This window comes from Camelina sativa, chromosome 18 (assembly GCF_030686135.1).
Source record: "Camelina sativa cultivar CO46 ecotype springtype chromosome 18, ASM3068613v1".
Taxonomy (NCBI): Eukaryota; Viridiplantae; Streptophyta; class Magnoliopsida; order Brassicales; family Brassicaceae; genus Camelina; species Camelina sativa.
Genome location: NC_141897.1, coordinates 18,978,805 through 18,990,855, shown reverse-complemented (window position 1 = coordinate 18,990,855; position 12,051 = coordinate 18,978,805). Strand labels below are relative to the sequence as shown.

Below are 12,051 nucleotides of genomic sequence, written 5' to 3'. Positions count from 1 at the left end.
TCATCTCATGTAAGTAATGTAACTGAAGATCTAAAAACGTTATATATATAATATGCTATAATGCCAGTATTTATGAGTCCCCTAAACCCTAGTAAAACCTCATTCTTCCTCGCCGGCAAAAGAAAAAAAAGAACAAGACTTTGGAGACTATGTCTGACTCAGATGATGAGATCACGAGGATTTTCAAGGTGCGTCGAACGGTGCTTCAGATGCTGAGGGATCGAGGTTACACTATAGAAGATTCTGATTTGAACTTGAAAAGAGAAGAGTTTGTTCAAAGGTTTTGTAAAACTACGAACAAAGTCAATAAGGAAGCTCTTTTCGTCGCAGCCAACAAGGGGCCAAATCCAGCAGACAAGGTACGTACATATACAGCGAACATGTCATAAAGTTGTAAGCTTTTGACCCAGTGCTGAATAATTTGTCTCGATCTTGGTGTAGATTTACGTTTTCTACCCGGAAGGTCCTAAGGTGGGAGTCCCAGTGATTAAAAAGGAGGTGGCACTAAAGATGAGAGACGATAAAGTTCCTCGAGGGATCATAGTTGTTCCAATGGCCATAACTGGTCCCGCAAGATTGGCCGTACTAGAGCTCAACAAGATTCTAACAATTGAAGTCTTCGAGGAAGCCGAATTGGTGACCAACATCACTGAGCATAAACTCATCAACAAGTACTATGTACTCGACGATCAAGCCAAGAAGGAACTACTCAAAAAATACACAGTGCAAGACACGCAGTTGCCTCGCATCCTCATCTCTGATCCTCTTGCTAGATACTATGGACTTAAGCGAGGACAAGTTGTCAAAATCAAACGAAGCGATGTTACTTCTTTGGACTATTATACCTACCGATATGCTGTTTGATTCATATCGACTGTTTTGCATTTTACACACTTTGCTTCATTGTTTTGAATACTAATAAACTCAAATTGGAGGCTTTACAAAACATAAAAGAGACCTCTTCAAAAGTTAAAGTAAGTCCCTCTTTTCAGACGTTACCTTTCTTGTTCGAATATACAATGGTGGAACCTGAAACAGCTGGTGAGATGGTCGTTTGTTATCCCTGCTGCCTGCATGAAGGAGTGAACCACCGTTGGTCCTACGCTGCGGAACCCTCTTCTCACTAGATCTTTGCTTATCACTTCTGCTTTTGGAGTTTTTGCAGGCACTTGTCGCTGGTACCTGAACTTGCTCACAATCGCCTTATTCTTCACAAAGCTCCATATATACTTGTCGAATGATCCGTATTCTTCTATCACCTGTCAACAGAGATAGATCACTCATCAATCTGACTGCAACGGACAGTAGCTTTTAGTTTCCCATCATATGCAACAAACCTATATGAAACAATACTTTGAAAACTTCTAGAGCCCTTCTTTTATTTCAATATCCAGACTTTTGCAAGGCTTTGAATCAATGTGCTCAAAATTGGGTCTCTTGAGCAACCAACCAAGAGTGGAAGAGAGGTTTACCTTAAGTATCTGGCGCGCATTCTCAATGACGGCCCTTAGCTTAAGATCAGACAACAAAGTACTTGCAGTGCTTCCTGGACCAATCAGCTTCTTCTCATTGATTTTCACAATGGCACTGGGGTCAAAATCAGCAAAAACTTCCCTGCATTCCACATTTTTCATAAGAAAACAGAAAGGACTACTTCGAAGAAATGAGTGACACGTCCACGCAAAAAAGAGTGAACCAGAACCATAGCAAGAACCTTAAGGCCTGCCTCTTGCTCAGTATCGTAGGCCATGTGTGTTCGGCTAAAGCACCCGAAAGCACAAGGAGTTCAAACAACCTCCTGAACATACAACACCACCAAAGAATGACATTATTCATCAATCAGAATGAGGTGCCGATATACACAACTACACACAAGCGAGAAAAACTTGAACCATACTTGTCATCGTGAACTGGCACACCCCATTCTTCATCATGGAAAACAATATAGCAAGGATCTGGCATTTTCATTCAAGAAACAGTCAATATAAAGATCTTTGAAACTAAATAGATGATTGTGTACATCCATCTACACCAGAATGTAGACAAGAGTAAGAAACTGACCGGAGTTTGGTGTTACCCAAGCACACCTCTTCTTAGTCTCTGAACCACTAGGTGGTGAATCCAGAGCACCATCAGAGACAACACTTCTTGGCTTCGAAGGGTAAGACTTACTTCTACTTCCAACACTGTAGGACCGAATCAAACGACCAGTAGATGCTCGGCTGTGGAATGAGTCCATAGACGCATCAGAGGAAAAAGATGCATTCAGTGATAGATTAGAATTTAGGTTCTGCTCATGCCGTCGTAGTATAGAAGCCACGTTAAGAGTGTGCTTGTGAGAAGAAGAAGACTCATCTGAGCCACTGAGCTCAGATGAGGATATTTCAAGCTTTCTCAGTGACTTAGATACAGCTTTGTGTGTGATAAACGGACTAGACTTGTTAGCAGAAGTCCTCAGAGTTGGCCTGGTCTCTGCTTCAGCCACATTTATGGACTGCATTCTAGGAGCACCAGACATGGATTATTTCACAAAACACTGACCTGATTCTGACTCTTGAATCGAATCAACAGAGAAACATCTGAAAGTCGCCATTGTTTTCCCACACAAACAGCATCGCCATCGAGAGGTATAATTCACAAACAGTACCGTACCACGTCCATTAAAGACCAGCTTTTTCAGTTGCTAGATCTTCAAAAAAACCAAAACCAACTCAGTCAACGAACCAACACTCTCTTCTTGGACATCACAGAAACACATTCCTCTTTGAGTTTTTTGAAAACAGAGCATAGCATCAATAAAAATGCTTCCTTTCCTGAATCCTGACAAAAATTAGGGTTCTTGTTTCAGCAAAACAGACCTGAGTAACATAAAAAGCAACGTCAATGATTCAGATTTTGTATAAGCTTTCTCTTGTAAACCGACAGAAACAAGCCTGCATTTTTGTGAATAAACAAGAGAGAAAGAGCAACAACATTTGACTTAAAATTGGATTTTTTTTTTTACACACCTAATTAGTTGGTTTTACAAAAGAGAGAAAATGGCTGACAAAATTCCTGAAAATTCCCATAGAGTTTCTTCTTCCCAAGAAATATCGAGAGGAAAGAGAAAAATGCAAAATCATATAAATAAAAACTTAGATTTATGGATCAATAATGTTGTCCAGAGACAAGATACACCTAATCTAGTATCCAAACAAAACCAAAACTGAAACATAAAAACAGCAAGCAGTGTGTTTGTCAAAGCATTCATAGAAAACGACACGTAGTTGAAATCACTTCTTCTTCTTCACCATGAACTCTCATTTCCACACACTCAACTCAATCTCTCTCAGATGCTCCTTCAATCTCAACCATGAGCTCGTTTTACCTTTCTTCTTCTCCAATTTACAAACTTCAGTGGCGCGCGAACCCTAAACCTAAACCTAATCGCTCTGTTGTTCTTCTTCCCCTCTCTCGTAACTGCTACTCGTGGAGATTATCTTGTAACGTTGCTCAACAACATGGTCTCGATTTCGAGGAAACTGTGGAAGAAGATGAAATCCCTCAGTTTCTCGACTTATCTTCAGAGGAGCCGAGCTTCCACGAAGAAAAAGTCGCTGCTCCTCCTGCATCGAGAATGCTGAGAAAGAAAAAAGAAGATGAAGAGAGCTTAGACGATAGGTTCAAGCTCAGAAATGGAAAGGAGGTTGCTTTAACACCTATATATGAGCATGCCATTAATTAGTTTCTTATAAAGGGACCATTTTTGTGCTTTCAGTATTGAAGAAGCATAGTTCATTATTGTAATTTGTCCAGGTTTTTGAGGAGAAGGCATACCTAGTGGGCGTGGAAAGAAAGGGAGATGGAGAATGTTTGTTTGATATAGAAGAATCCCTTGAGGAACTAGAACAGCTCGCTGATACAGCTGGCCTTGCGGTCGTTGGTTCTACTTATCAAAAGTTAGTAACTTTTAGTGATCTGTGTATTGGATTCTTGGTTCTACTTAGGGATGTGTATTGGCTTCTTGATCTATTTTTTTATCTTCTGCCATGTTATTTTATGGTGGATGCTAAAGTCAATGATGATTTGATTGTATACCACAGACTAGCTTCCCCGAATCCTAGAACGTACATTGGATCAGGAAAGGTCGCTGAGATCAAAACTGCAATCAATGCATTGGACGCTGAGACCGTTATATTTGACGATGAGCTTTCACCAGGGTAACGTTTCTTTGTAACTTTTGTTTTCAGTGGGAATATATGCTCTTGAATTAAGACCACCACGCGCTTGTATATCTTTTCACTGAAGTTTCCAAACATCTATAGATATAAGTTATAGTTCCTCAGTGTTTTGGTTGCAAGCTGTAGTATACTTACTAATAACTAGTTACTGATTGTTATAGTATGTAGGAGTTTCATACTCTTGTTTGTTCCAACACTAGTTTGTCAACATGTGATTCATTTTCTTATGAGTTTGTATATTTAAGTGTAGACAATTGCGCAACCTGGAAAAGGCCTTTGGTGGGGAAGTTCGCGTTTGTGACCGCACCGCCCTTATCTTAGACATTTTTAATCAAAGAGCCGCAACTCATGAAGCAGCCTTGCAGGCAAGATAAAGCCTACAAATAGAGATGGCTGTTTTGAAATTTTTTAGTTATGCTCTTTTCAGAAACCATGTACAACATTGGCTCAATTTGGACTTGTTTCTAGGTTGCTCTTGCACAAATGGAATACCAATTACCACGATTAACTAGAATGTGGACTCACCTTGAGCGTCAATCTGGTGGCCAAGTTAAGGGCATGGGAGAAAAACAAATTGAAGTTGATAAACGTATCTTGCGTACTCAAGTAAGTAAAATATATACTTCTGCAGTTCTAAGTCTCTTTTGCCTCTGCTCCTTGTGTCTTTTGTCAAGAAATGGTGTGTGGCATGGTTTGTGATGAGTTGATTTCTTAGGTTCTGTCTTTGTTTAGGTTTTTCTGTATTTGTCCATTAAGATAAAAGTATATTCTGAACGATTTCCTATTTGTTTTGGCCAGATTGGAGTTCTCAAAAAGGAGTTGGAATCTGTTAGAAAACATCGAAAGCAGTATAGAAGCCGGCGTGTTGCTATACCTGTGCCTGTTGTATCTTTGGTAAGTACACCACGTTATGTTAAACTCGTTGGAATATACCAACATTTCATTTTATATGAGAATGTTTTTTACCTATTGTGTTGTAGGTTGGTTATACAAACGCTGGAAAGAGTACAATTTTGAACCAATTGACTGGTGCTAATGTTCTCGCTGAAAATCGTTTGTTTGCGACTCTTGATCCAACTACAAGAAGGGTTCAGGTCAGTGAAATTTGTTGGAAGAGTAGATCCACAGTTCCTACCTTCTTTGGGAGACAGTTGTTTCTTATATGCTACTTTAAATAATACATATGCCCACACTACCTAATGAATGACATGTTCAATATGATGTGTTAAAGTAATTGTACTGTGGTCCTGCACTGCCATCATGTTCTTTTAACCGGACTATATGTCGTCATTTTAGCTATTGATTGATATGCAATAGCGTGAAAAGTTGTATTTTTATGTGGTATCAAGTTTGGACATGCGAGTTCTTTTCTGTGTCCCTTTTTGTTAGATGCACAACGGAAAGGAGTTTCTTCTCACAGATACCGTTGGTTTTATCCAAAAGTTACCAACCACCCTGGTAAGGTCCTAATGGCTAGAACTCAATTAAACTAACATGTTCTTCATGTGCTTTATTAATACTCTCATGAGTGTCTCATAGAATAAAATTGTAGAAGGCTTGTGTTAATACGGTGTGTAACTTAGCTGAAAAGTGTCTTGCAGGTTGCTGCTTTCAGAGCAACACTCGAAGAAATATCAGAGTCAAGCCTTTTGGTGCATGTTGTTGACATCAGGTTTGGTATCTTTAGACCCTGGTTAAATTGGGTCAATCCATCAGATTTCATATTTTCACCTCTTGATGATAACATGCTTGAAATATGTTTAGCCACCCACTGGCACAGCAACAAATAGAAGCTGTGGAAAAGGTTATGTCTGAACTCGATGTTGTTTCAATCCCAAAATTGGTTGTGTGGAATAAGGTAATGTATAGTTTTAGAGACGGATATGATTGTAGTTCCATTACGTGGGAACAACGTTATAATACTCTTTATTCCTTGCTTTAGGTTGATAGAGTGGATGATCCTCAAAAGGTCAAGCTGGAAGCAGAGGAAAGTGGGGATATAATTTGTATATCTGCTCTTACTGGAGAAGGACTAGATGACTTCTGCAATGCTGTTCATGAGAAGCTTAAGGTTTGGCATTTCATCAAAATATATTGATTTTTTTGTGGTTCATGATTGTGGCACATTGGAAATTTAGTTCTTAAATCTGTAACAGGATTCAATGGTTTGGGTTGAAGCCCTTCTGCCATTTGATAAAGGGGACCTTCTGAGCACCATACACAAGGTTGGAATGGTGAAAGAAACTGTGAGTAGATGACCGACCATCTTACTTGTTTTTCTTTATTTGTTTAGATAACTCATTTGATTCTCATGTCTTGTGTTTTGTTTCGTATATAGGAATATACAGAGAATGGGACGCTTATCAGGGCACACGTTCCGCTTCGTTTTGCACAGCTGCTTAAACCTATGAGACACTTAGTCAAAGATGCTTCCATAAACCAAAAAGGGTGAACCAGAATCATAGCAAGAACCTGAAGGCCTGTCTTTACTCAGAAACGTAGGACACATGTTTGGCCAAAGCACCCGAAAGCAAATGGAGTTGAAACAACCTCCTGAACATACACACCACAAAGAAGGACAGTAAGGAATATTCGTAGATAAAAGGGCATGCAGCTAGTAGACACAAGCAAGCTAAGCTTGAACCCCCTACTTGACATCGTGAACTGGCACTGCAGATGTTATTTCATCAGTGATAACCCTTTTGTACATAGAGCATCCGGTTTGGAAACATGGGGGTGTATAAATATTTCACTTAACCAAAACTAGCGCCTGGTTCGAATACCAATCTTAACATATTAAAACTTCCAAATTCCTCACCTGACAAAATAAATATTCATATGAGACCGTGCTACATGAATATCATGACGTTGACATTACCACCACCGCACCCACCTATTCTTAGTGCGTTGATCATCAACTACCTAATTTTGTTAAGTGTAGCAATGAAGTGGGTAAAAAACTCAATGATTGGAATTTCAATTATCCTTTGTTTAATCCACCTAAACCATTGTTAGATTAGATGAGCAAGGAAGCCTCTTAATTGTACAAACCAAATACTATTTTAGTTGGATTCTCCGTACAAAGATGAAAAAAAAATGTTCATTCTACTTTGCAGGCTTTGTATGCACTTGCACGCCTACTACATCACCCACCAACTCTGCAGGACAGAAGCTTTCACCATATCCAGATCTTCAAATGATAATCCAAGGAAGCATGTGCAGCTCATACCAATCGGAAATGACACCTGCAATGGAAGAAAAACATATGAGAAAATATTAACAATATATCAGTTCGTACGGAGATTAGGTTTTTCCTTCTTTGTGAAAAGATCAACTATCAAAATATATTAGCATTAAGCAGTATCAGTATGTACCCCAATAGACCTCTGCCTTGCCATATCCTTGGGGTGACAGATAAATCAACTTTTGCACCTTGCCTCAATACTTGAACAAAAACTGCTTGCCCCTGGTTAGACTGAGCTTCAGCAGCAAGCCTTTGCAACAGGTTGTCACCACCCTCCACGTTGCCAAATTTCACAAGCTGATCTCCAAGCTGTAATCCATCCTCTGCTGCTGGAGATGACTCGGTTATCTCATCAACCATGGCAAAGGGAATACTAGTAACCACATCCACATCCATGGGAGGGGAAGTAACACTGAAGCCAGATGTCTGCATGGAGGCGGATAAGGAAGTCACTGCGCCTGACAAGCTTGTTTCTTCTGAACCTGCATCATTTCCTACTCGTAAGCTTTGTACCAAAGTCATGACTATGGTATTAAACTATAAATGAACCTCTAACAGTCATAGCCAAAGGACCAGATCAGAATAGATGATTAAGGAAACCAAAGATTTCAAGCTGAAGTTTGGAGCTTCCTTTTAAGTCAAACCTGAATCTTTTGTGGATGAAGCTTTAGCTGTAGGCCTCACTGAATGAAGAATTTGAATGTTCACATTTATCTTCTCCGTTATCTCACTGTGCTCACTCTTCAACTCTGTGTGGGTGCAAAAACTATATCAGAGAAACTCAAAGCGGAAGGAGCAGTGCAAAACTTAACAATTGGTTCACTGTAGAAGCTACACTCCCACTCTATGGCAAGTTCTAATTATACAAAATCAAGCTTGATTCCTTCCAATCTCATAACTACTTCACAAAACTATGCAAAAAAGCCTCAAGCCATGAGAAAAGCCAAACAATATATGCTAAATGCGATTTTGCTATGTTTGAATGTTTCCTAAGGGTTCTCTTAAGTTTAACCCTGCCTTGGACTCGTAATCTCGCCCTAACTATGGACTAATTCAACACAAGAAAAGAGAAATCACCAGCAAGACGACGACGGTCAGCTCTCACCATTGGAATGTCAATATCTTCCCGCGGGAATCCCTATCATAAACAAACGAAATCAAAGGAGCAAATCAACAAGATGTCTCATTTAAGACTAGAGAAGATGAGTGTGACGCAGATACAGTACCTCGGAGTCGACGAGGTTGCCGGCGAGACCAGGACCGCCGGGATTGCAGAGACGTTGGACAATACAGTTCATCTCCGTCTCCATCGCTGCTCTCTTGTCCATTAGAGCCATCGTCTCCGCTTTCAGATTCGCGCCAACCATCTTCTCTTCTCTTCTCCTCTCGCGTCTTCTTCTCCAAGTCCGATCGATCTTTGATCTTTCACTGAAACCGCAGCTTTATTAATTTAATAACTAGATTTGAACCTGCGGTTTACAGAAGGACGAAGCTTAATTATGTTTTATAAATTAGGCTATAAATTAAATAGAACTTATGTACAAAAACAAATATATATGTATTGTTTGTGCGATTTTTAGTTTATATAAAATTAAATGTGATAATTTATACTAAGATGATTTGTAGGTGTAGTAGTTTACATCAGATACTCTTTATTCGTATTTGACCCGTTTTAAAAATAAGGGTAGCAATGACAGTACATTGTAGAGAGCTTCTTCGTCTCTCATCCTAGTCGGTATATCACATGAATCATAGCAAGTAATAGCAAACAAAAAAAGCAAAAATACAATGTTTTAATTTATTTTTATTATATAGTATTGTTTCTTCTTTGTAGGTCGGTATATTTCGTAGTTCGTATAGTAAATATGGATATAATCTATATCTTAACTAATTCCAAACTATTATTAGAAATATACAATATCTAAAATAATTTCATAATTTTAGTGTTGGTTTACCTTTTTTATTGTGTTTTAATATATCTATATATATATTTTTGAACACCGTATTGTGTTTTAATACATTTTCTTATTTTTATTGTGTTTCAATTTATTTTTCTTGTGTAGTATTGTTTCTTCTTTGTAGGTCGGTATATTTTGTAATTCGTATAGTAAATATGGATATAATCTATATGTCAATTAATTCCAAATTATTATTAGAAATATATAATATATAAAATAAGTTCATAATTTTAGTATTAGTTTAATAATTTCAACCATGCATGCTTGATTCGTCCTACAATAAATTAGAAAAAATGTAACCCGCAGAAAACTATCCTATTGTAGTATATACTATATAGTATGTCCGTATCTGCTCTACTTGTGTTTATAGGATTATAGACATCTTACTAAATCACTATCTCTGGTTTTGTTTGAAAGGTATCATCTTTATAATTTATATAATATATATAGTTAAAGCAAAAAACTAATATTAATAAGAAATAATTTTAAACATAAAAATGTTTTCCTTTTTGACTATTATTTCAACACTTATAAATATTTTTAGTCTAAGATTGAATAATATTACGTTTTTTTAACAAACATGAATAATAAGTATTATTTAACAATATACTTGTAATCTAATTTGGTGTCATAATACATATTTTTAACAATAATATTTGTAAATCTAAAAGATAAAACAATTAAATATGATCGAGGTACAACAGAAAACAAATTTTTTACATGGGTTACATACTATAGTCATATAATTTGTATGATTATAATAAGATTTGTTATTATTTTTGAGTTGGGCCAAAACAAAAAATCAGCGGAACAGAGACATAACCTAAAGTCATTGTAAAGTCATTTTCCTCGGTTCCTCCTACTCCTCCTCTCTTCCTCGGTTCCTCCCCCGTGACCATCAAAATTGGTCCCTTACCAATCTTCTTTGTTTCTACCAACAGGCTGTTTCTAACCACCTTCCTCCACTGGATCAACCAATCATGTTCTCTTCATCCAATCATGTATGTTATACATAACGATTCTATGCCTCCGATTTTGTCTCATCTCATCACGAATGGTTACCAGAATGGAAAGAGCTACTCTTTATATCTTCAAGGTTAATCCTCAGTTTCTAGTTCCGATTGTGTAAGAACTTTTTTTCTCATTGAGTTTGCTACTTCTTAATTTGATTTGATTCTTTACATATATTTGTAAGCTTTTTGGATATTATTGATTATGCTATATAATCCATATAACTATGTCAATACAATTTTTTTTTTTTCACAATTGCATTCATCTCTGACTCTCTGTCTCCGTCAGCAACTAAAGAGCAAACACTGCCATGAGATCTCTCTCCACTTTCGTCCCCAAAGATGCATTTGAGGCATCTTCTTCTCGAGGAGAAGATCCCTCCAAATTCGTGAGCTCTCTCACTGCTTGATGCTTTAGAATCCCAATTCTTTGATATGTCCCAGTTCTTCATCGAATTGGAATTTTGCATAGATCGATTGCTCATAGTATATTTGTTGGGCAATAACTGGTAGTAGTGACAGAACATCAGTTAGGCTTTAGGTATAAATAAAATAAAAAGCTTACAAATAAATGTATGATGGTTTCTCTATATTAAAGTTTAGACATTTTTAGATGGCTATATTGTAAGACTTACCGGGTTATGAAGTTAAAAGAGATGATGTCATTTGCTTGTCAAGGAATACTATTACTTTGGCTGGTTCTCTCAGCCTACATGTCTTTCAAGTTCATATCGATCTGCCAACTCACACATAGAAGGATAAGGAGGTCAGAGTTGCTTCTAACCTCTAATCTCAACATTTCATGTAAAATCAGATGGTACATTCGAATATTGAATTCAAATTTAAATTGCAAGATTTCTCCTCTTGAATTTGAGGAACCGGTTCATCATATCCTTTTTCACATAAGGGTGAACTTTGTACCCTGCAAATGACATAACCATAAGATAGATTTATGATCATGAATACTGCTGAATGAGTATGTATACAACAATATAAGATCTTTATACTTACCTTGGCATCATCGAGTATCATGTCAAAGGTTTCACCAAACGTTGTTGTATGAATAGCCTGATTTGCTACTTGCTAACTTTGTATTTGAGAAATGGTGAATGTTTGATGATTGGATCTATGCGTTTCATGAGGATATTTATAGGTGATTCATATATTAGTGTTTAGGTTAGAACCGATAAATGATAGACTCAAACACAAAATATTTGATACGTTTAATAAAAAGGTTTATTCGCATAATTAACATTTCTTTAAGGAAAGTTTAGAATATTCTATTCTAGCTTTAAGGGATTTTTTTAGATTACAATTATATTTTGAAAGATTGATTAAGCGATGATTATGCAAATGTCGTTAATTAGATGATTATTATTTATTTAGAAATAAAATCGAATAAGTTGATTATTGGGCTTCGTAAGCCCAATAATAATATCCACCGAGAATTTGTCGGGTCAAACGCTAGGAACTCCACCCACCGGGTTAACGGATAAACGCGTGGATCTCAACCATTTCGGATCGGGTAATCAAAATTTTCCAAGATTTTGACCAAATTACCCTTTCCAATTTCAATAAACACTTTCCTTTATGCATAATTGAGTGGCAATCTGGGAAAT

The 12,051-nt window shown here is 37.3% G+C and overlaps 4 protein-coding genes and 1 long non-coding RNA gene across 8 annotated transcripts; 3 read left to right on the top strand and 2 right to left on the bottom strand.

The window, feature by feature from the left end:
* The first annotated feature begins 72 nt into the window (after positions 1-72).
* On the top strand, positions 73-953 carry LOC104761887 (DNA-directed RNA polymerase subunit 5-like protein 1). The gene is made up of 2 exons (XM_010485053.2): positions 73-359; positions 442-953. The coding sequence occupies exons 1-2, from the start codon at positions 150-152 to the stop codon at positions 862-864; spliced, it is 633 nt and encodes a 210-aa protein (XP_010483355.1). The 5' UTR covers positions 73-149; the 3' UTR covers positions 865-953.
* LOC104761888 (uncharacterized) lies at positions 800-3,149 on the bottom strand. Of its 4 annotated transcripts, none has more exons than XM_010485055.3 (6): positions 3,009-3,149; positions 2,062-2,858; positions 1,898-1,955; positions 1,715-1,798; positions 1,473-1,614; positions 800-1,259 (listed from the first exon to the last, which is right to left on the bottom strand). In XM_010485055.3, the coding sequence occupies exons 2-6, from the start codon at positions 2,516-2,518 to the stop codon at positions 996-998; spliced, it is 1,005 nt and encodes a 334-aa protein (XP_010483357.1). In that variant the 5' UTR covers positions 2,519-2,858; positions 3,009-3,149; the 3' UTR covers positions 800-995. The 4 variants fall into 4 exon arrangements, with proteins under 4 accessions (XP_010483357.1, XP_010483356.1, XP_019095892.1 ...); XM_010485054.3 differs by having other exon boundaries at positions 1,703-1,798; positions 3,009-3,144; XM_019240347.2 differs by having other exon boundaries at positions 1,703-1,798; positions 2,062-2,820; positions 3,009-3,121.
* A 95-nt stretch (positions 3,150-3,244) lies between these two features.
* Positions 3,245-7,030, top strand: LOC104761886 (GTP-binding protein, HflX). Its single transcript, XM_010485051.3, has 13 exons — positions 3,245-3,685; positions 3,796-3,938; positions 4,083-4,199; positions 4,471-4,585; positions 4,689-4,826; positions 5,019-5,114; positions 5,201-5,314; positions 5,610-5,678; positions 5,822-5,892; positions 5,985-6,078; positions 6,163-6,291; positions 6,377-6,466; positions 6,559-7,030. The coding sequence occupies exons 1-13, from the start codon at positions 3,353-3,355 to the stop codon at positions 6,670-6,672; spliced, it is 1,623 nt and encodes a 540-aa protein (XP_010483353.2). The 5' UTR covers positions 3,245-3,352; the 3' UTR covers positions 6,673-7,030.
* A 139-nt stretch (positions 7,031-7,169) lies between these two features.
* On the bottom strand, positions 7,170-9,081 carry LOC104761885 (uncharacterized). Its single transcript, XM_010485050.3, has 5 exons — positions 8,691-9,081; positions 8,542-8,602; positions 8,109-8,213; positions 7,595-7,946; positions 7,170-7,465 (listed from the first exon to the last, which is right to left on the bottom strand). The coding sequence occupies exons 1-5, from the start codon at positions 8,829-8,831 to the stop codon at positions 7,444-7,446; spliced, it is 681 nt and encodes a 226-aa protein (XP_010483352.1). The 5' UTR covers positions 8,832-9,081; the 3' UTR covers positions 7,170-7,443.
* A 1,161-nt stretch (positions 9,082-10,242) lies between these two features.
* On the top strand, positions 10,243-11,139 carry LOC147923066 (uncharacterized). Its single transcript, XR_015588622.1, has 2 exons — positions 10,243-10,547; positions 10,722-11,139. It is a non-coding gene; the product is annotated as an uncharacterized LOC147923066 (long non-coding RNA).
* Positions 11,140-12,051: the final 912 nt, after the last annotated feature.